Source organism: Ovis canadensis, chromosome 8 (genome assembly GCF_042477335.2).
Source record: "Ovis canadensis isolate MfBH-ARS-UI-01 breed Bighorn chromosome 8, ARS-UI_OviCan_v2, whole genome shotgun sequence".
Taxonomy (NCBI): domain Eukaryota; kingdom Metazoa; phylum Chordata; class Mammalia; order Artiodactyla; family Bovidae; genus Ovis; species Ovis canadensis.
In genome coordinates this window covers 85,009,351-85,032,555 of record NC_091252.1, presented here as the reverse complement: position 1 = coordinate 85,032,555, position 23,205 = coordinate 85,009,351, and the positions used below count along the sequence as shown (strand labels likewise).

The following is a 23,205-nucleotide window of genomic DNA, read 5'->3' as shown; positions in this document are numbered from 1 at the left end:
TCAAAGCCAAGATGGGGGGCCAGAAACGAGGCCTCTTCCCCCTAATAGTCAAGTTGTCAAGGCAAAGGAAATGTTCTTAAAGGAAATCAAAAATGCTCCTCCAGTGACCACACAAAGGAGAAGATAGCAAAACAGCCTTCCTGCTGATACGGAGAATCTTTCAGTGGACTGGAGGAAAGATCACAACACTGCCTTAGGCCAAAGCCTAATCCAGAGCAAGGCCCTAGCTTGCTTCAAGTCTATGAAGCCTGAAAGAGGTGAGGAAGCTGCAGGAAAAAAGAGTTGAAAGCCAGTAGAGGTTGGTTCATGAGTTTTAAGGAAAGAAGCCATCTTCGTAATTTAAGCACAGAGTGGAAGAGAGAGAGTTGATGCCGAAGCTGCAGCAAGTCATCCAGAGGAGCTAATAAAATAATCCTGAAGATGGCTGTCCTAAATTAGAGCTTTCCAGTGTAGAGAAAAGAGTGTTCTATTGGAAGAAGATGCCCCCGAGGATTTGCATGGCTAGCAAGGAGAACTCAGTGCCTGGCTTCAAAGATTCAAAGGCTAGGCTGACTCTCTTGTTAGGGCCTAATGCAGCTGGTGACTTGAAGCCAAGCCTCACTTACCTTCTGAAAATCCTAGTGACTTTCAGAATTCTGCTAAATCTGCTCTGCCTGTGCTCTGCAAATGGAACAACAAAGTCGAGATGACAGCATCTCTGTTTACAACACCGATTACCAAAAATAGTAAATCTGCAGTGGAGACCTAGTGCTCCCAAAAAAGGATTCCCTTCAAGATATCACTGCTCATTGAGAAAGCACCCAAGGGCCCTGATGGAGAAGTGCAATGAGATTCACATTGTTTTCACACCTGGTAACACATCATCTGTTCTGCAGCCCATGAATCAAGGAGTAGTCATGATGTTCAGGTCGTGGCATTTAGGAAACAGTTTCTGTAAGGCTATAGCTGCCACAAATAGTGATTCCTCTGATGGATCTGGGCAAAGTCAATTGAAAACTTTCTCAAGCGAAATCAGGATTATAAGTTCCACCCAAAACATTCGTGATTCATGAACAGAGGTTGAGATTTCAACATTAATAGAAATTTAGAAGAAGTTGATTTTAACCTTCTTAGATGACTTTGAGGGATTCAAGAGTTCACTGTTGAAGAAGTAGCTACAGATGTGGTGAAAATAGCAAGAGAGCTAGAATTAAAGTGGAGCCTAATGTAAAGATGGGACTGACTGTTGCAATCTAATGATAAAATTGGAATAAATGAGAGTTGACTCTAATGGATGAGCAAACAAAGTGGTTTCTTGATATAAAATCTACTCCCAGTGAAGATTCTGTGAAGATTGTTGAAATGACAACAAAGGACTTAGAATCTTTTAAGTTTAGAATAAATTGAGTTGAAAAGGCAGGAGGAGGATTTGAGAGGATTACCTCCAATTTTGGAAGAAGTTCTGCTATGGGTAAAACGCTGTCAAAGAGCATTGCTGCTCAGAGAATCCTTCTGTGAAAGGAAGAGTCAAATGATGTGGCAAACTTCACTGTTGTCCTATTTTCAGAAATTGTGCCACCCACCAGCACCCTCAGCAACCGCCACCCTGATTAGTCAGTAGCTACAGACCCTGAGACAGGACCCTCCACCAGCAAAAACATGGTGACTCACTGGAGGCTCAGATGATGCTCAACATATTTTATTTTAGAAACAAAGTGTTGTGTATTAAGGTCTGGACATTGTTTATTTAGACATGAAGGTATTGCACACTTAACAGACTTCCATGTCAACACAATATTATGTGCAGTGGAAATGAAAAAGTTTGTGTGATTCCCTTTATTGTGAAATTTACTTTATTTCCCTGGTCTGGAACCCAGCCCACAGTATCTCTGAGGTTGGCCTCTATCTACATGGCTTTTAGTCTACGTTTCCCAGCCTGGAACTAACACTTGGATGGCTGCATAGTAGGGTGAACACATGACCTACTATTGGGATATGGTGAAATATACATTTAAAAATCCAGAAAATTTAAGCATCACTTCACAGCTGGACTGCATGTTACTTTAGGAATGATCCTTAAATTCTTTTTCCACAAGAAATAAAGCATTACCATTGGTTTTATTTATAGAATGTGGAGGAATGGGAAATACCATGACACCACCTTATGGCAGAAAGTGAAGAGCAACTAAAAAGCCTCTTGATGAAAGTAAAAGAGGAGAGTGAAAGAGTTGGCTTAAAGCTCAACGTTCAGAAAGCAAAGATCAGCTGTGGTCTCGGTGCCCGCCCGGCTTGCAGCTTCGGGTGCTCCGGCGGCTGCAGCTCGGGAACCGGTGGTTGGGGAGGGGGGGTGGGGGGCGCCAGGCAGGTGGGGCGCGAAAGCTATGACTCTTCGGCTCTTCCTCCTCCCGGACCCGCTCTCCGCCTCCCGCTCCAACGCCCCGGATGATCTGAGCCGCGAGGGCGCAGAGAGCCTGGGGCCCGGACGCAGCCCGGCTTCTCCCCTCCTCCGCCCCCTCCCCGGCCTGACCTGGCCGGCCGCCGCCGCGGTGACCCCCCTCCCGCCCCCTCCCCAGCCGCCGTCGCCGCCGCCGCCGCCTCGGCGGACCAGGGACTTGCCCGTCCGCGGCTGCTCCGCACCTAGAGAATCAAGACATAATGGGAGCATTTTTAGACAAACCAAAGATGGAAAAACATAATGCCCAGGGGCAGGGTAATGGGCTGCGATATGGGCTAAGCAGCATGCAAGGCTGGCGAGTTGAAATGGAGGATGCACATACTGCTGTGATCGGTTTGCCGAGTGGACTTGAAACATGGTCGTTCTTTGCTGTGTATGATGGGCATGCTGGTTCTCAGGTTGCCAAATACTGCTGTGAGCATTTGTTAGATCACATCACCAATAACCAGGATTTTAAAGGGTCTGCAGGAGCACCTTCTGTGGAAAATGTGAAGAATGGAATCAGAACAGGTTTCCTGGAGATTGATGAACATATGAGAGTTATGTCGGGGAAGAAACACGGTGCTGACAGAAGTGGGTCAACAGCTGTGGGTGTCCTCATTTCTCCTCAACACACCTACTTCATTAACTGTGGAGACTCAAGAGGGTTACTGCGTAGGAACAGGAAAGTTTACTTCTTCACACAAGATCACAAACCAAGTAATCCGCTGGAAAAAGAACGAATTCAGAATGCAGGTGGTTCTGTAATGATTCAGCGGGTGAATGGCTCTCTGGCTGTGTCGAGGGCCCTTGGGGACTTTGATTACAAATGTGTCCATGGAAAAGGTCACAGAGAGCAGCTTGCAATGAAGTAGTCGACACCTGTTTGTATAAGGGAAGTCGAGACAACATGAGTGTGATATTGATCTGTTTTCCAAATGCGCCCAAAGTATCACCAGAAGCAGTGAAGAAGGAGGAAGAGTTGGACAAATACCTGGAAAGCAGAGTAGAAGAAATCATAAAGAAGCAGGGGGAAGGCGTCCCTGACTTAGTCCATGTGATGCGCACATTAGCGAGTGAGAACATACCCAGCCTCCCACCAGGGGGTGAACTGGCAAGCAAGCGGAATGTAATTGAAGCCGTTTACAATAGACTGAATCCATATAAAAATGATGACACCGACTCTACATCAACTGATGATATGTGGTAAAACTGCTCATCTAGCCACGGAGTTTACCTTCACCTCCAAAGGAGAGTGCAGCTCAACTTCATTGAACCTTTTAAACATACATCCTCAACTTTAAAGAAGGGCATATATGACGTGGGTGAGAGTGATGACACCACAGAACTTCAGCAGTACAACAGCTAGGCCAGAACTGATTTTTTGTTGTTGTTGTAAATTTGAGACTTATGTAAACGTGATTTCAAACCATAATTCATATGTTGTAAATCAGACTCCAGCAATTTTTGTTGTATGATTTTGTTTTTTGTAAAGTGTAATTGTCCTTGTACAAAATGCTCATATTTAATTATGAACTGCTTTAAATCACTATCGAAGTTATAAGAAATATTTGGCTTATTGTGTGATGCAACAGATATATAGCCCTTTCAGGTCATGTTGTGTTTGGACTTGGGGTTGGGACAGGAAGAGCAGCAGCTGTGTCAGCTAGACACTCACATGTGCACCTGATTATGGAGAATTATTCCAAAATATTACTACAAAGCTGAATATCCAGGGAGTTAATTGAAAACTCTTTTAATGTTCTTGGCAGTGGGATTGGAATTGTTGATAAAGTTGATCCCTTCATTTAACTGTCTTTTAGGTTCTCTCCTTGTTGCCATGAGTATTGCAGGTAATAGAGTATATTCATAAGAATATCAATCTTGGGGCTAAAATGCCTTGATTCTTTGCACCTCTTTTACAAGTCCTTACATTTAATTACTAATTGATAAGCAGCAGCTTCCTACAAATAGTAGGAGACTGCCACATTTTTGCTATCATGATTGGCTGGGCCTGCTGCTGTTCCTAGTAAGATATTCTGAATTCCATTTTATCAATAAAGCTTGATTTAACAAACAAGAAAAAAAAAAAAGAAAACAAAGATCATGGCATCCAGTCGCATCACTTCATGGGAAATAGACGGGAAAACAGTGGAAACAGTGTCAGACTTTATTTCTTTGGGCTCCAAAATCACTGCAGATGGTCACTGCAGCCAGGAAATGAAAAGGCGCTTACTCCTTGGAAGAAAAGTTATGACCAACCTAGATAGTATATTGAAAAGCAGAGACATTACTTTGCCGACTAAGGTCCATCTAGTCAAGGCTATGGTTTTTCCAGTAGTCATGTATGGATGTGAGAGTTGGGACTGTGAAGAAGGCTGAGTGCCATAGAATTGATGCTTTTGAACTGTGGTGTTGGAGAAGACTCTTTGAGAGTCCCTTGGACTGCAAGGAGATCCAACCAGTCCATTCTGAAGGAGATCAGCCCTGGGATTTCCTTGGAAGGAATGATGCTAAAGCTGAAACTCCAGTACTTTGGCCACCTCATGCGAAGAGTTGACTCATTGGAAAAGACTCTGATGCTGGGAGGGATTGGGGGCAGGAGGAGAAGGGGACAACAGTGGATGAGATGGCTGGATGGCATCACTGACTCGATGGACGTGAGTCTGAGTGAACTCTGGTAGTTGGTAATGGACAGGGAGGCCTGGCGTGCTGCGATTCATGGGGTTGCAAACAGTCGGACACGACTGAGAGACTGAACTGAACTGATGACTTTTCTCCTGGATTAGGAAACAGGCATGAAGTCTTAACTTTTCTGCAATATAGAGATGTTGATTTAAGAATCACTATAAAGGCTTCCCAGGTGGTGCTTGTGGTAAAGAATCAGCCTGCCAACGAATGAGGTACAGGAGACACAGGTGACATGAGTTTGATCCCTGGATCAGGAAAATGCCCTGGAGACGGAAATAGCAACCCACTCCAGTATTCTTGCTTGGGAAATCCCATGGACAGAGGAGCCTGGTGGCCTCCAGTCTATGGGGTCGCAAAGAGTCGAACACGACTCAGCACCAATAGGGTAATAAATTATGAAGAGAACCAGTCAATGTAAAATTGTATCCCTTTGAAAATATAATGAAGTTGTTTCTCTGGATAAAGAAACAAAACCCTGAGTCCTGCAAGAGCAGATGTATTTTTCCACCAATATCATCATTTTTAAGAATAAGGTCACGATGCAGGGAAAAGTCTAATTTTCCAAAAACAAGAAGATTGAAAGTGTTATGTTTGTGGTGATCTCTTGTACAAGTAGTTGAAGTATCAGTGCAGAGACTGCATCACTCAACACCAAGAGAACGTGGGAAAGGAGATTTGAAAAAAATAAAGATATTAAGGAGGATGCTCATCAGATGCGACAAGAGACTCGAGATGGTGCAGCCACCGTGTCGTCATAACTGGTAGACAGACTTGGGATTCCTAAGGTCTGGTCCCTTGGCTCTAAAGTGAACGCAGGAGAAGAGCAGCCAAGCAGAGAGTGAGTCCTCAGGCCGACAGACCCCCCTTTTGGGCTTCCTGGGAGCACCACCTCCTGCAGAAAAGAGACAGGTGTTGGTCCAGGGGGCTGAGGAACTCCTGTCACTTTCCTGGGGCTGCCCCTCCCCAGCCCCTCCTCCAGCCCCACCCTCACTGAGGGGCTCCTATGTCCTCAACCCCCACCCCCATCCCAGGCCCAGCTGCTTCTTGTCACCTCCTCCTTCCTTCCTGCATCACAGAGTCACCCCAGGCCTTGAACCCCCTGCTCAGGCTCAGGACTGGAGCCAGTGAGGAATCAATCTGCTCCCTTTACTCAGGTCTGGATCCTCCCCGAGGGGAGCCTAAAAGACCAGGGAGCAGGTCCCCAGAGGAGGGGCCTTGCTTCCTGACAGCCTTGGGAGGCTGCAGGGAAACCTCCTTCCTTTGTGCCCCTCCAGACTCTGAGCAGCACACACAGCTCTAAGGACCAGGGTCCCTGCCTCCCATCTCTTCCTGGTCCCCCCAGCTGGGCGCCTCTACCCCAGCTCAGGCCCACCACCCCCAGGCACCTCTGCTGAAGGCTGGGCCGCTCAGTGATGGAGGCTCTGGGTCCCCAGGAGGCTGCTGACATGCAGATGACAGGCTGAACCACAACTACAGCTGCTCCAGGAGCACATGCCTGGCCTCAGCCCTTCCCACAGTCTCTGCTGTGGGGCTCCTGGCTTGCCTGCTTGACCCACGCCACTTCCTGTGAGAACAGGTCTTTGGAGCTGGGTCTGCAAAGGCCTTCCCACCCCTTCCTCCTGGGATGAGAGCCCGGCCCCTCTCATCTTGGGCCCTGGGGGGGTCCCCTCCCCGCTGACACATCATGTGGAGCCCCCATGCTGCTCTCAACTCCCCTTAGTCCTGCCCTTCCCCTGAGTGCCTGCTGTTCTCACACCACCTACCCTGGGCCCTGCCAGCCAGCAGTCTGTGCTCAGCCAGGGGACTTGGCTAAACCCTTTTAACTTCCAACAGGCCCCCAGCCACCCCCCCCCCCCACTTTCCACTGTCATCTGACAGTGAGGACCTTTCAGTACTGAGGCCTGAGCTTGTCTGAGTTCTTGCTCTCAGGTTATATGAGGCCTTGTTCGCCTGCTCATTTCCAGGATGAGGAGGTTCAGTGAGGGGCAGGGGTTGGCTGGGATTTCCCTCCCCGCCTTCACGCCAGGCCCCGTGCTCCTGCTTTCCCTCTGAATTCTGCCCTCAGTACCTCTTCTTGTAAAGGATCCAGGCTACGATGCTTATTATGACGAAAACGGCGAGAACCACAAGGACGATCTTGGTTATGTGGTTGCTGGCTGGGGCCGCGGGCTGCACTGTAGCGTGGACTGTGGTTGGTGGTGCTGCAAGGAGAGTAAGAGTGAAGCCCTTGTCCAGACCCTAAACTCAGCAGATGCCTCCTCGCCCCCCTGACTCAGTACCCCTACTGTGCAGACAGCTTGCACCCATCACATGGAGGCCCCTGTGATAGATCCTCAGGCCGGACGGGGCAAAGGGAGGAGCCAAGTCCTCACAAGGCTCTGACAGCTAATGGGGGAGCAAGGTTTCCAACACAGCCACTCAGTCCTGCTGTGACATCAGAGATGGAGACCTGAGGATGCAGTCCTCAGGAGCTACAGCAGAGGCGGTATTGACAGATTTCCCGAAGTAGTATAGGTGACATTTGAAAGAAGATTCTGGAAAGAGGGTACAGTGAGAAATAAATCCCAGAAATCAAAGAGATGTCTACAGGTTTGGGGTCAGCAAAAATCCATGTTCAGTCATCCAAAGGCCTGTGCTGTGAGGAGAGACATCAGGAGTGGAAGAGGAAGGAGGATGACAGAGCATCCCCGGGCCATTGCTCTCCCAGGAACAACTCACCTCTGACGGATCACATTCTCAAACACACACACACACACACGGGAGTGGGTCCATGTCACCATGAGAGGACGACCACTTTCTCCTACTCTTCTCACTTACCCGAGGTCTTCAGCATTTTCTCCCAGCGCACCAAGAAAGCCTGAAGCCAGGCCCGACAGTCTCCCATGGAGACCTTCTTGAAGAAGTCGGTCACAGCCCTGTCATTCTCCCATTTCTCTCTCATCTGTCTCCCTCCAGGATGAACCATTGTCCAGTGCCCATTCTCCGAATCAAAGAGGAGGCACAGTTGTCCATTGAAGCCAAACTCCCAGGATGCATTGGTGTGTCCATTGTCTTCACGCCAGCATGTCATCCTGGCCTGCAGTGTCAGAGGGCCTGATCCCACTGAAGGAAAGAAAGAGCTCAGCCTCTGGGCTTGACAGATTCTTACCCACCTGGGTCCACCTTCCCTGGGCCCAGCTAATCTGGCCCTGGTCTCTCCTGCAACAGCTGCTGTTTCCACTGGACTACTAGGGAAGGACAATATTCCATTTTTTTTTTTTAACCTGAAAACAGTGGATGCAGCTAAGCTCCCAGTCTACTCCTCCTGCATTTGGATTTTCTAACTCACCCTTGTCTGTGTGTTTCTCCGGTGTAACGTCAGGCATCTGCCCCTTGAGCAAGTCTCCAGTGTCTCTGAGTGTGTCAGTCTGTGTTTCCCAGGCGCTCATACTTTTCACTTCCTCTCCCAGTGGACCAAGGTACTTGATCTGAGCTCTACCACAGTCATAGGAGACAAAGACCTTTTGATCAACTTCTCCTTGAACCTCACACCATGGCTGATCATCTCTGGGCTGAGGATCAATGGTGACATTATAGGAAAGAGAATGAGCGTCTGTGAAGGCAAAACACAGTGAGGGTGAGATTGGGGAAAATAAGACCCTGAGGCCCCTTCCCCCAGTTATGTGAGAGGGGAGTAAAGTGCAGGGCGGGCTGACAGAGCAATGACATCCCACAGCGCACACCATATAGCCAGTGCCCCTCCTCTCCTTGTGGAGAAGGAGGAGTCTCCTGCCTGGCAAATTTCACACATCCTGGCTGTGTCCCCTTGTCCACCAGGTCCGTTCCCAGCATCATAACCTTTGCAGAGACGTGCCAGGCTGCTCTGCAGGAAAAGTCTAGATGACAGAGCACTGTCAGAATCTAACTCCAGGTCCTGTGAGAGATGGGGAGCCTGTGGGGATTCCCCTGAGGAAGCAGGATCACAGGGAGAAGGGCAAAGAGGCAACGGGTGAGCACAGAACCCCAAGTTGCAGAAGGAAGAGTTAATAATTACGGGTCATAGGACTTAGTAAGGCTGGTGAGATTTTGCTGCTCTCCCACTAGGATGGGTCTCGGGAGCCTGGAGAAAGGCCTGGCCCACATGGCATGAAAGAGAAAGTCCAGAACTTCCGAGGCAGGTGGTAGAGGAGGGCATCCAAGGCTCAGAGAAGTGAATGTGCCAGGGCAGACACGGAATGAAAGGGTAGGAAAGTGTCCAGGCCACCAGGCACCATGGGAAAGCCTGATGGAGTCTATGGAGCCCGAGAGGAAAGCGTGGATGAGAAGCATCTCCAACAGCTTAAGGATGACTTTTGTGGAAATCAGGGATAGTGGTAGGAGACCGTGTTGCCGTGGGCTTCCAGCAGGAACAGGATGGAAAATGGGGAAAAAAAAAGATTCCAGGTGGAGTGTTGTATGTTAGGAGCAAAGTTGGTACAATGGTCAAAGTGATTAGTGAAAGTCGCTAGTCGTGTCTGACTCTTGTGACCCCCATGGACTATACAGTCCATGGAATTCTCTAGGCCAGAATACTTTGGTGATTAGCCTTTCCCTTCTCCAGAGGATCTTCCCAATTCAGGGATCGAACCCAGGTCTCTCGCATTGCAGGTGGATTCTTTACCAACTGAGCTATCAGGGAAGCTGAAAGTGATTAGAGAGTCCCAATGCCAGCCTGACTGCAGAGAGCACAATGCTGGCTCAGAGCACAGGGTGATCTAGAGGCAGAGAGATGGCCAGTGAACCTGGAGGAAAACTGCTTGATTGAGAGACAGAAACCAAGGAGAGACAAACACAAGACTGGATGATCAGCAGGCTGAAAGCGGCCATCCCTCCCAAACACCCCTACCAAAATTCCCAGAACTGAGCTACTTCTCAGAGGCATCACCAGAGAGAGAAGCCACGTCCCAGTGAGGAGGGCCCTTTCATCACCACAGCAAGTGCAGAAGTCCTTCCATTCTCTCCCGATGAGCCACATGGTTATTTACTGGGGTAAGTCAGTCCAATGCTCTGGCCACCTGATGCGAAGAACTGACTCATTGGAAAAGACCCTGATGCTGGGAAGGATTGAGGGCAGGAGGAGAAGCAGACAACAGAGGATGAGATGGTTGGATGGCATCATCAACTCGATGGACATGGGTTTGGGTGGACTCCGGGAGTTGGATGGACAGGGAGGCCTGGCGTGCTGTGGTTCATGGGGACGCAAAGAGTCAGACACCACTGAGTGACTGAAGTGAGCTGGAACCACTCCCACATTCACATAGGACCCGGTGTGTTACTAACATCATGCACAGGACTGTAGCATGATCATGGCCTCCGTGCTGTGAGGTGATGCTCCGAGGACCAGGCAATTAATAGACACCTGTCCCAGGTCCTGCTAACGGTGGTTATCTCTGGGTCCACAGATCCATTCAGTGTCCACTGCACATGTCCTGGACTTCTGATATGAATGGACAGTCTGTGTTGTTAGTAAACTACCGTGGGTGAGGGGACCATAGTCGTGAATTCCACATTCACTCTTCTGACCCTGACTCCCCATCGCCTGATACTACGTGTAAACAACATCATCTCCTGGAGGAAATCATGGAAACGAGTACCAACCTACAGTCACCCTAGGCCTGCAGAGCTGTGGTCCCTATCGTATCTCCACTGAATTACCACTGAGGTCCTAGGTTCCCTCTAATGGTACATATGAAACATTTCAGGCTTCGCAGACCCTAGGTCTCTGCTGCAACTGCTGTCCTGGCACAAAAGTAGTCACAACTGATGAATGATGAGTGTGGCTGGACCTGCTTCTTGGGCAGGTGACCCAACAGAACCGGTGACATCACAGCTATCTGTGTTTGGAAAGGTGCTACATGCTGTATGAGGCATTTTACTTGGAGGCTCACAACACAGACTCCTAGTGTCCTGAAGAAAGGACACACCACTTGCAGTGAGAAAGCCCATACCATTCAGTGTGGCTCCTGGTATGGCCCTGGGGCCTGGCAGAGATGAGGCCTCTGGTCATGGAATGTCAGAGTTGCCCAGCATGATCTGGGTTCACCCAACCCCTAACCATTAGTTCAGATAGGCCATCCGTCATAGGATAGAAGTGATTATGTGGCTTGGCATAACCAGGGCCACAGGGAACAAAGAAGATGTACCAGCAAGGGGACCTAGGCCTGACACCAGAGTTGATACAGGGCCACTATCCCCTGATCACATCTGTGACTTCATGTAGTGTCCCCTACCGCTCCTTGAACCAAGGAAGCCAGTCTACAGCAGGTGAAGGTGAAGTCGCTCAGTCGTGTCCAACTCTTTGGGACCCCGTGGACTGTAGCCTACCAGGCTTCTCCATCCACGGGATTCTCCAGGCAAGAATACTGGAGTGGTTTACCACTTCCTTCTCCAGGGGATCTTCCCAACCCAGGGATCGAACCCGGGTCTACTCGCATTGGAGGCAGATGCTTTAACCTCTGAGCCACCAGGGAAGCCATCTACAGCAAGGGGGTGCATTAGCCCATAACAGGCAGATCCACACTCCTATCACAGTCCCACCACCAGGAGCTACAAGGCAGGACAGGGTACGTTTCTGGTTCATAAACAGACAACTGAGGCAGCTCTTGGATGATTCTCTAGGGAATGGGTCACTCATTACTGGCGTGCGAAACCAGGACCATGCACAATCTGGTTCTCAGTTGATTTACACATTATATTTGGCTCCTGCTGTTCCACAAATGCAGAAGCTCCTTTTGCACCCAGACACAGATACCAAATTGCCTAATGAGACCTTGAGATTCACTTTCTTCTGTAGAAAAAAAAATCTGTCAACTCCTACCTTAATCAATAACCATTATAGGCTGATGCTGTCCCAATTCCTAGACACTATGAATGTGGGAGCAAAGGGTAGAAGTGGGGATGCCCAGCCTCACCCTCGAGCCCTGTGTCACACTCTGGGAAACCCTGTTCCCGTCCCTCCTAAGTTAGGTCCTGGGGGCCAGGTCGGGGGGTTTTGCTGGGTGAGTTAACAGACAAAGGGATAAGATGCCAGTTGACAGAGGGCATGTCTAGACTCTCTTGAAGAGATAGGAAGCTGTTGGAGGCCCTGAGCTTCTTGGGATCATGGAAAAATGGGTAATAAATGGTCTTGTAACCAAAAGGGCCCTAGGGCACCTTAGTGGGAAAGACCCGTCCCCCATGGTCTCTGTCTGCCTCTTGTTTGTAGAAAAGGTTTAGTCATCCAGGCCTCCTGTGAGTCTCAAAATGGTGGTTTCAGAGTTAAGGATTAGAACATGTGAAGATGGAGAAAGGAATACTCCTTAGGCTGGGAAACTGGTAACAATTTAGACTGTGAGCAGCCACAGAGCAGTGTCGTGAAATTCCCAGTTCCCTGAAAGACAACAAAGAGCTGACACAAGCCTCAAGATGTTTCTACAGGAAGCAGACCCCCAGCACATCAAAACTGCTGGCTGCAAGCACACAGACCCCCAGACTGGTTGAAACCATAAGTTAGGTGGTGCTCAAACGTTCGCCTTGTGCCAACCAACCTGACTGTGCTCAAGATGCTGATGCGCCCTGCAGCAGCCACCTCTGCCCCCTTTCTAACCTGGAAACTTGGAGGCAGTCTGAGGACATTAGGTCACTATTTTCCCGGGGCTCCTGAGCAAACCAACTTGTCCTTTTCAACCACTTGTTACCTTCATAGGTGGTAGGATGTGAGTCATAACCAGCTTCAGCTAGTAACAGCCTGAGCTGTCTGGGAGGAGCTTTGACTCCAGGGCTAGGCATTGAGCGCCTTCCTCATGATGCATATGTAATTTAAAAAAATAAATAACTTGAATTCTTTAATTTTTTCAAGTGTTTTAAAAAATCCATTTTCTACTTAAGCCAGCCTTGAAGATAAGCACAAAATCTGTTTACTTTTTGTTTTTTTCTACGCAACACAACTCAGGCACCCATTCTGTGCATAGTAAAAGGGATTATTTACTATTGACCTGACCCAAACCCACTTCTGGCACTGAGAAATGCTAGGGTCTGCCAAATTTAAGATGTTTCAGTAAATTCCTCTCCTACTTTCCCCAAAGTAAGACAGCAGAACTCCTCTGTATTAAAAAAAAATTTTTAAGGCAACTTTCCATGAAAGAGCAGTTTCTGTTTCTATTGCATTTTTCTCCTTTTTTTTCCTTCTGGCTTTTAAGTTTTCTTCCTCCAACACTGCTTTTTCTTGTACAAGGCTAGAGCATTTTTTCATTTTCTTTTCCTAAGACAAAGTATTTCATCTTATAGACAAATAATTCCCAACTAGTGATAAATATTAAAAAAAAAAAAAAAGAAAGAAAGAAACTTAAGGGTTTCCCTGGTGGCTCAGCAGGTAATGAATCCACCTGCAATGCAGGAGACCCCAGCTCAGTTCCTGGGTCAGAAAGATCCCCTGGAAAATGGAGAGGCTACCCACTCCAGTATTCGTGAGCTTCCCTGGTGCCTTAGATGGTAAAGAATCCACCTGCAATGTGGAAGACCTGGGTTCAGTCCCTGGGTTGGGACGATCCCCTAGAGATGGGAAAGGCTATCCGATCCAGTATTCAATCCTGGAGAATTCCACGAACTGTATAGTCCATGGGGTCCCAAAGAGTCAGACAGGAGTGAGCAACTACTCATGGCACATTCAAGGATGAATCAAGTACATTACTCTGATGAAGTAGAAACTAAAAAGCACTTGGCCCTAAGCTAGTCCAAGTATTTGTGTTGAAACAATCTTAAAAACTATTTATTTTATAACATTGTTTAAAAATTTCTTGGTCACAAAAGTTATACAAACACTTTCAGTTCAACCTAATGAAGGTGATATCTAGAAAATATTCCACATTATTAAGTCTGTCTTAGAAAGTTCAGATGCTATGGCTTTCCTAAGGCACAGTGTTCTGGAAGACAATGTGCTTCTGCGGTGCTGGGTGATGTATGTGGCTGCCTGGCTCCAAGCGGGCTTCAGCAGGCACCTTCCCCCTGACGCTGGGGGACTGTGAGAGGACAGTCAGACACAGGCCCCCAGGGCTGCATGGAGCCCTGTGAGACACTCGGCCAGCTGCTGGAACTGGGCTTCTCCTCTGAATCTGAGGCCCAGCACAAGCCATCACATTTCATAGCACATTTTCCTTCCTTTCAAATTTTTGAAGCAGGGAAGTTTTTGAAGAACTTACTGTCAATACTAATACTGACAGTTGACAGACTAATCCTGTCAGTGCAGCACTGCATTTAGTATCACAACCTCATCATCTACTTTGCAGAGAAGGAAAGCTAGAGCCAAATCACTGATACAGGGCCTGGAAATCCCCTCCCCGTGCCCCTCGCACCCCCACCCCCACCAAGCAGAAATGCTGGCCTGGGGAAGGTCCACGAAACTGTCCACTTGGAAACCTGCTTATACTCAACTTGGACTCTGCAGGCCACGTGAAACGCAGGACATCTGTTTCGCTGGGTACTAACAGGTTAAAGGATAGACGTGGTGCCCAACAAGATCAATTCTCTAATAAAAAAAGTTCTGCATATAGACCAATGGGCCAGCGCACGTGGTCCCTGCAAAGGTAGAGGCTCGCACCCGCCCCGGGTCCGAGGTGGAGCCGCGCAGGGGAGCCCAGGAACGGGGAAGGAACTGCGCCGCAGAGCCCGGGGATCACCAGGGGAGCCGCGCAGCGGAGCTTCGGGGTCCTGGGCTGGAGCCCTGGGGCCGGGGGTGGAGCCCAGGGAACACGGACGGAGCCGCGCCTTGGAGCCCGGGGACCGGGGTGGAACCAGCAGCCGCGGCTCGGACAACAGCAACTCAAGCACGTTTAAGCCGGGAGTGCGCCGCCGCCGCCGCCGCCTGGGCACCCGGGTCGGCTCTGCGTTTATAACTTACCGCCGGGAAAGAGCGCGGGTCCTTCAAGGGCCAGGAGATGGAGGGACCAGAAGGGTCTCTGTTGCACAGGTCGGGGCGGGAGGGTGTGCTTTGTGGGGTGGATCTGGGTCCCTTCTCCCCGGGAAGGCCGACTGGTCCCAAACCGCCCGGCTCCAGGGCTCCCACTTTGCAGGGGCGGGCTGGACCCGTGGGGGTGGGGGTGGGGGCGGTTCACCGCATTTCCTGCCGCGTCCCGGCCGCCCGCTTCTCCCAGCGTCACCTCCCAAACTCCCGGCATCACTACTTCACCCAAGGCGCCCCTGTTCTGGCCCGGAGAGCCGGCAAGAAGCCGGGAGGAGCCTCCGAGGAGAAAAGGGGCCGAGGGAAGGGAAAGAGGAGGCGGCGGCGGCGACACCATGCAAGAAGTTTCGCGAACCCCGCGGACACCACCCCCATCCCCTTTTCGGGTCAGAACCCATCCAACCTCCTCGCGTTCCCCCGCAGGTTCATCCGGAACTCACCGCTGGACGTCCCGCTGAACAACACAATCCGAAGCAAAACGAGGAAGCCAAGACCGCTCTTGGAGTCACCCATCTCTCCCTTTGCCACCTGGATCCCAGTTTTGCAAGAGTGCGAGGCTGCCAAGTCAGAACCTGAGATCCTCTTCAGCTAGCCGGCAGCTGCGGTCTGGACCTCCGCCTCGGCGCTGACTGCCTGGGCGGTCCCTCCGCCGACGGGCCCCGCCCCGGTTTCCCCTTCGAGGCTTCGCGCCTGAGTCTGGGCTGGGCACTCTTGCTGGGCTCGGGGGTGGGGCAGGTGGGGCCGTCCTGCTGTCCGCCCAGCCCTGCAGCCCTACTCCGCTCTCACATAACTGGGGGAGGAGGCCTATGGGTCTTTTTCTCCCAGCCTCACCCTCACTGTTTTGCCTTCACACATGCTCATTCTCTTTCCTATAATTTCACCATCAGTCCTCAGCCCAGACCTGGACAGCCGTGGTGTGAGGTTCAAGGCCAGGTGGACGGAGAGGTTTTTCTCTCCTATGACTGTGATCTTGCTAACATCACGTTCATGAATCCTCTGGGAGAACTCTGGAGCTGAGGTCCCTATCGTTTTCTGAGAGTTAGAGGGGAGCCTGGTTGATATATCCCCTAAAAATGTATTGGAGATGATCATTCTGAACAGGACTAACACAACAACAACCAAAAGGGACGGTAATGAAAGGCTGTCTTGATTCCTGATGTCTATTTTTATCTTATGTTCTTTCTTCATTTCCATCCATGGACCAGAGCTCTTCAATTTGTACTATTTATGCAGCTGGGGAGGCTCCCTTTAGCGATCATTTATCTCTTACTGAGATAAAAGGTAAATATAAAATATATTTATAATATCTATATTATAAATATATATAAAAACATATATATATATTAAAATGGTGGATTGGGGGGCTTCCCTGGTGGTCCAGTGGTAAAGACTCCATGCTTAGACTCTAGGGGTAGGGTTTCAATCCCTGGTTAAGGAACAAGACCCTACATGCCTCATGGCACAGCCAGAAAATAAAAATGATGCATCTTAATTTCTATCCGGGGAAACTAAATTTTAAACCTTAACCTTTAAATATTAAAACTAAAAAATTAATACAGTCCATTAAAGAAAATGCACAATATTCATTAAATTAGAAGTTCAAGGTGACATGGGGAAACAGAGTACAGATTCAAAGGAAGAAAAGATCATTAGTTACTGAACTACATGATGAAGTGTTTGAGGCAAATGTTGTATTGTCTTCAAGTTTGAAATGCATCAAAAAATAAGATACATTACTCTTATGAAGATACAAACACTGCAGCACCACGATCTTGGACTTCCTCCCTACAGAACTGTAGAAAAACCTGTGTTTGTTGTGTAAGCCATCCAGTCTGTGGTCCTCTGTATGGCAGGACCAGCTGACTAGTATAGGCTCCTGTGCTGTGCTGTGCCTAGTTGCTCAGTCCTGTCTGACTCTTTGTGACTCCACGTACTATAGCCCTCCAGGCTCCTCTGTCCACAGGGATTCTCCAGGCAAGAATACTGGAGTGAGTTGCTAGGCCCTCCTCCAAGGGATCTTCCCAACCCAGGAACCGAACCAGGGTCTCCTGCCTTGCAGGTGGATTCTTTACCAGCTGAGCTACTTGGGAGCCAAATATAGGCTCCTACACTCCTACAGAGACTGGGAGATGCCAGTACTATCTCCTTTAAAACTTCAGATTCAAAGAGATGGCTCCCAAGGCCAGCGCTCTAGAGCCTGCAGGCCATAACTGCCGAACCCAATACCATGACCACTGAACCCCACATGCCTCAGGCCAGTGCTCCACAGCAAGAAAAGCCACCTCAGTGAGAAGCCCAAGCACTGCAACTAGAGAGGAGCCCCTGCCAGCTGCAGCAGGAGAAAGCCTGCACGCAGAAACATAGACCCAGGGCAACCAAAAAGAAAAATCTGTCACAGATGCCACTCCAGTCTTCTTCCCTGGGAAATCCCTTGGACATAGGCGCCTAGCTGGCTACAGTCCATGAGGTCTCAAAGAGTTGGACATGACTTAGGAACTAAACAGCAGCAAGGGAAGTTATACCTTATCAGATAATACCCAGTAGGGAAGCTCATGTCACACAGACTGGCAAAGCAGTGTCCGCCACTGACTCCGTTTCCACCAGGTGTGTGGCTTGTCTTAGTCTCTCACTCTCCCTTTCATCTGGGTGGGCGTGGTCACAGAGTGTGCTGGCGCGTCTCAGTAAGCAATGGCCTTAGTAAGTCACCTTAAGAGAAAGAAGAAAGAGATGGCGCCCAGGGCCTGGAGAAAACAGGCCTGAGTTGTAAAACTGGTAAGAGAAAAAGTGACAACAAGATTTTGAAATAAAATGTTCTAAGAAAAGGGAAGTTAGAGGCCTAGAGCTGGGAATGAGCTCAAGCTTCATCTCAAGTTTAGTCCAGCTAAAAGAAATATTAAGTTTATCCTAGTCACACTTCTCAAAAAAAGCCAGTGGAAACCACACAGCAACTCACCTAAGGAAGAAAAAGTCCTCAATAGTGAGGATAAAGGAGGTCAAACCAAAGTCTCCAGAATGTCAATAAGATACAGACTAGCAAGTGATCATGATGACGATGATGATAAAAATAAAAGATGAATTTGACTCTGATTTTGCACAGACAAAAAAAAAAAAACGTGGGTTGAAACTTCATTTCTGTGTTAGAATAGAGGGATATTCCTCTATTATAAAACAGTAATAATAATAGGAATAGTGTAATATTCCTCTATTATAAAACAGGAATATCCTGTCCCCTGACAATATTTCAGCCCATAATTTTACCATCTATTGATGATCCTGGACTGATAACATATTCATTAACACTAGAGAACAAGCAATAACTGAACATGTAGTCAGTCAATAAATATTTATTGGACTCTTGCTGAGAAATGGGAACTTGGCAGGCACAGAGACAGCAGCTGCCCCTGTTGACCATCTCCTCACACAGTGTGGCCAGGATCTCTCTCTGTGTCAACCACACTCTTCATCTGAACCATGGAGCACAGTAATTGAGTTCAGTGACTATTTCCTCAGTTCATCCCACAAGGATGGCACGTAGCCAGAACCACTTTTAGATGTCTGGATGAGAAGTTAATTCACTACACACTATGAAATTAACTCCATACAGCAGTTCTTCCAATTAACTAGATTGATGAAATCAGATGGAAGGGGGTTCAGTTATTCTGAGAACTCATTTTCTGGGTGTTGAGTGTAGACCATGGGAAAGTTTATGACTGGGGAGTCCAAGCGAGAATTCCCTCTTCTCCTCCTGCTTCTGTCACACCTGAGACAGGCTGGGACCTGGACTAAGGTCTCATCAAGCATCAAAATGCAAAGACACTATAAAGGGAGAAAAAGTGCTGCATGCATGCACAGTTGGGACAATTATGAGGAACAAGATACAAAATGATCAAGCCCCAGCTCCCACTACTGAGGTGTTGGGGGCAAAAGCAAGGTAGTGAGTATAAGCCGACACACAGCACCACCAACAGGGTGGGCAGACCACCTAAGCCACGCCTTCTGCCTCACCCACGGATCCACCCCACCCTCACCCCACATAAGGGACCAGCTTGTCCCCCTTGGGATCAAGCGAGGGAACTTGTTTCCCTTCCCTCAAACTGTAGTAAGAATTCCAATGAAACAGAGCAGGACCCTACGGTCCTTGCCCCACCATGTCCTCAGCCTGCCTTTTGTCCGTGGAAAAGATTTAGCCACACACTAAGCTTAATCAGAGAAGTGAGAAAATGAAGAAACTAAGGAAAATAGTCAACAGAGACCAAATAAGAATAATGTAGTCATTAAGCATAGTCAAGGACTGTGAGGTCCTTCTCAAGGGCTGTTGATAATATTCTGAGCTCTATCCTGTGAGCTGTCTTACAGATGCATAAATTCCCACCAGTTGGAAGAAATTAGCTACATGATGACCAGACTGTAGCCATGATATAAGCTGCCACAATTCTAAGACTTGTCCTCAAGGAGATGAAAACAAGCCAACCATGGAACAAAAGATTAATTGAACTTGAAACAATCAAGATGACTCTGGTCAGACCATCCATGACCAATTTAGAGATGACTGTCAGAGCTGACTATGCTGTTTCTGCATGCAGCCCCCTCCCTCTGTCTATAAAAGTTCTTGCCCACTGATTGTCAGTTGGATGGAGTCAGCCTTTGGACAGATGGAGATGCCCTCACCTTCATTTGTTGTTTAGTTGCTAAGCGCATCACTCTTTGTGACCCCATGGACTGTAGCCTGCCAGACTCCTCTGTCCATGGGATTTTCCAGGCAAGAATACTGGGGTGGGTTGCTATTTCCTTCTGCAAGAAATCTTTCTGAGGCAGGGATTGAACCCACACCTCCTGCATTGATGGGTGGATTCTGGGCAGATTCTTTACCACTGATCTACCATGGAAGTCCCCTACCCGCTTCCCCTCCACCTTTCCTGGCATCCAAAATAAGGCAAACTTTCCTTTCCATCAACATGACCTCTTTAATGGCTTTTGAGCGGGAAGCAGCCAGACCCTAGTTACAGGAACACCAATAAAACCTAGCCTGAATTTCTCGTCTGGCCTCTTACAATTTCTATTGATTACGTAGCCAAGAGGAGGTACCCACATCCAAGGTAAGGAGCAGCGGCTGTGTTTTCCTGGAGCAGCTGTGAAGAGATACCCCACTTCCAAGGTAAGAGAAACCCAAGTGAGACGGTAGACACTAAGAGAGGGCGTCAGAGGGCATACAGACGGAAACCACAATCACAGACAACTAGTCAATCTGATCTCACAGACCACAGCCTTCTCTAACTCAGTGAAACCAAGCCATGCCCGTGTGGGGCCACCCAAGATGGACGGGTCATAGTGGAGAGGTCTGACAGAATGTGGTCCACTGGAGAAGGGTATGGCAAGCCACTTCAGTATCCTTGCCTTGAGAAACCCATGAACAGTATGAAAAGGCAAAAAGACAGCACACTGAAAGATGAACTCCCCAGGTCCGTAGGTGTCCTACATGCTACTGGAGATCAGTGGAGAAATAACTTGAGAAAGAAGGAAGGGATGGAGCCAAAGCAAAAACAGCACCCAGTTGGGCATGCGACTGGTGATAGAAGCAAGGTTTGATGCTGTAAAGAGCAATATTGCATAGGAACCTGGAATGTCAGGTCCATGAATCAAGGCAAATTGGAAGTGGTCAAACAGGAGATGACAAAAGTGAACATCTCTCATTCTTGGAGTCAGCAAACTAAAATGGACTGGAATGGGTGAATTTAACTCAGATGACCTTTATATCTACTACTGTGGGCAGGAATCCCTCAGAAGAAATGGAGTAGCCATCACAGTCAACAAAAGAGTCCAAAATGCAGTACTTGGATGCAGTCCCAAAAATGACAGAATGATCTCTATTTATTTCCAAGGCAAACTATTCAATATCATGATAATCCAAGTCTATGCCCCGACCAGGAACACTGAAGAAGCTGAACAGTTCTATGAAGACCTACAAGACCTTTTAGAACTAACACCCAAAAAAGATGTCCTTTTCATTATAGGGGACTGGAATGCAAAAGTAGGAAATCAAGAAACACCTGGAGTATCAGGCAAATTGGCCTTAGAGTACAGAATGAAGCGGGGCAAAGGCTAATAGAGTTCTACCAAGAGAACGCACTGGTCATAGCAAACACCCTCTTCCAACAACACAAGAGAAGACTCTACACAAGGACATCACCAGGTGGTCGACACTGAAATCAGATTGATTATATTCTTTGCAGCCAAAATGGAGAAGCTCTATACAGTCAGCAAAAACAAGACAAGGAGCTGACTGTGGCTCAGATCATGAACTCCTTATTGCCAAATTCAGACTGAAATTGAAGAAAGTAGGGAAAACCACTAGACCATTCAGGTATGACCTAAATCAAATCCCTTATGATTATACAGTGGAAGTGAGAAATAGATCTAAGGGACTAGATCTGATAGACAGAGTGCCTGATGAACTATGGATGGAGGTTCGTGACTTTGTACAGGAGACAAGAATCAAGACCATCCCCAAGAAAAAGAAACGCAAAAAAGCAAAATGGCTGTCTGAGGAGGCCTTACAAATAGCTGTGAAAAGAAGAGAAGCGAAAAGCAAAGGAGAAAAGGAAAGATATACCCATTTGAATGAAGAGTTTTGAAGAATAGCAAGAAGAAATAAAAAAGCCTTCTTCAGTGATCAATGCAAAGAAATAGAGGAAAACAACAGAATGGGAAAGACTAGAGATCTCTTCAAGTAAATGAGAGATACCAAGGGAACATTTCATGCAAAGATGGGCTTGATAAAGGACAGAAATGGTATGGACCTAACAGAAGCAGAAGATATTAAGAAGAAGTGGCAAAAATACACAGAAGAACTGTACAACAAAGATCCTCATGACCAAGATAATCACAATGGTGTGATCACTCACCTAGGGCCAGACATCCTGGAATGTGATGTCAAGTGGGCCTTAGGAAGCATCACTATGAACAAAGCTACAGGAGGTGATGGAATTCCAGTTGAGCTTTTCTCAAATCCTCTAAGATGATGCTGTGAAAGTGCTACACTCGATATGCCATCAAATTTGGAAAACTCAGCAGTGGCCACAGGACTGGAAAAGGTCAGTTTTCATTCCAATCCCAAAGAAAGGGAATGCCATAGAATGCTCAAACTACTGCATGATTGCACTCATCTCACATGCTAGTAAAGTGATGCTTAAAATTCTCCAAGCCAGGCTTCAGCAGTACATAAGCCGTGAACTTCCAGATGTTCAAGCTGGTTTTAGAAAAGGCAGAGGAACCAGAGATCAAATTGCCAATATCCGCTGCACCATGGAAAAAGCAAGAGAGTTCCAGAAAAACATCTATTTCTGCTTTATTGACTATGCCAAAGCCTTTGACTGTGTGGATCACAATCAACTGTGGAAAGTTCTGAAAGAGATGGGAATACCAGAGCACCTGACCTGCCTCTTGAGAAACCTGTATGCAGGTCAGGAAGCAACAGTTAGAACTGGACATGGAACAACAGACTGGTTCCAAATAGGAAAAGGAGTATGTCAGGCTGTATATTGTCACCCTGCTTATTTAACTTCTATGCAGAGTACATCATGAGAAACGCTGGGCTGGAAGAAGCACAAGCTGGAATCAAGATTTCTGGGAGAAATCTCAATAACCTCAGATATGCAGATGACACCACCCTTGTGGCAGAAAGTGAAGAAGAACTAAAGAGCCTCTTGAGAGTAAAAAAGGGGAGTGAAAAAGTTGACTTAAAGCTCAACATTCTGAAAACAAAGATCATGGCATCTGGTCCCATCACTTCATGGCAAATAGATGGGGAAACACTGTCAGACTTTATTTTTGGGGGCTCCAAAATCACTGCAGATGGTGATTGCAGCCATGAAATTCAAAGACGCTTACTCCTTGGAAGGAAAGTTATGACCAACCAAGACAGCATATTAAAAAGCAGAGACAGAGAGAGGAACTGTAAAGATGGTGGAGGAATAGGACGTGAAGACCACTTTCTCCCTCACAAATTCCTCAAAAGAACATTTCAACACTGAGCAAACTCCACAAAACAACTTCTGTAGGCTGGCAGAGGACATCAGGCAACCAGAAAAGCAGACCATTGTCTTCAAAAACAGGTAGGAAAAAATACAAAAGACAAAAAAGGAGACAAAGG

General features: G+C 47.8%; 1 protein-coding gene and 1 pseudogene across 1 annotated transcript; one reads left to right on the top strand and one right to left on the bottom strand.

The window, feature by feature from the left end:
- The first annotated feature begins 2,565 nt into the window (after positions 1-2,565).
- Positions 2,566-3,877, top strand: LOC138444946 (protein phosphatase 1A pseudogene; annotated as a pseudogene).
- A 683-nt stretch (positions 3,878-4,560) lies between these two features.
- On the bottom strand, positions 4,561-15,776 carry LOC138444948 (UL16-binding protein 1-like). Its single transcript, XM_069598694.1, has 5 exons — positions 15,497-15,776; positions 8,433-8,696; positions 7,922-8,206; positions 7,173-7,305; positions 4,561-5,996 (listed from the first exon to the last, which is right to left on the bottom strand). Exons 1-5 carry the CDS (start codon positions 15,567-15,569, stop codon positions 5,951-5,953), a joined length of 801 nt encoding a protein of 266 aa, XP_069454795.1. The 5' UTR covers positions 15,570-15,776; the 3' UTR covers positions 4,561-5,950.
- Positions 15,777-23,205: the final 7,429 nt, after the last annotated feature.

Coding starts and splice junctions, on each gene's coding strand:
- LOC138444948 (XM_069598694.1), bottom strand. CDS start 15,569: ATGGGTGACTCCAAGAGCGGTCTTGGCTTCCTCGTTTTGCTTCGGATT. Junction 8,697..15,496: donor GTTCAGCGGGACGTCCAGCG/GTGAGTTCCGGA, acceptor TTGCCTTCACAG/ACGCTCATTCTCTTTCCTAT. Junction 5,997..7,172: donor TGGATCCTTTACAAGAAGAG/GTACTGAGGGCA, acceptor TCTTTTCTGCAG/GAGGTGGTGCTCCCAGGAAG.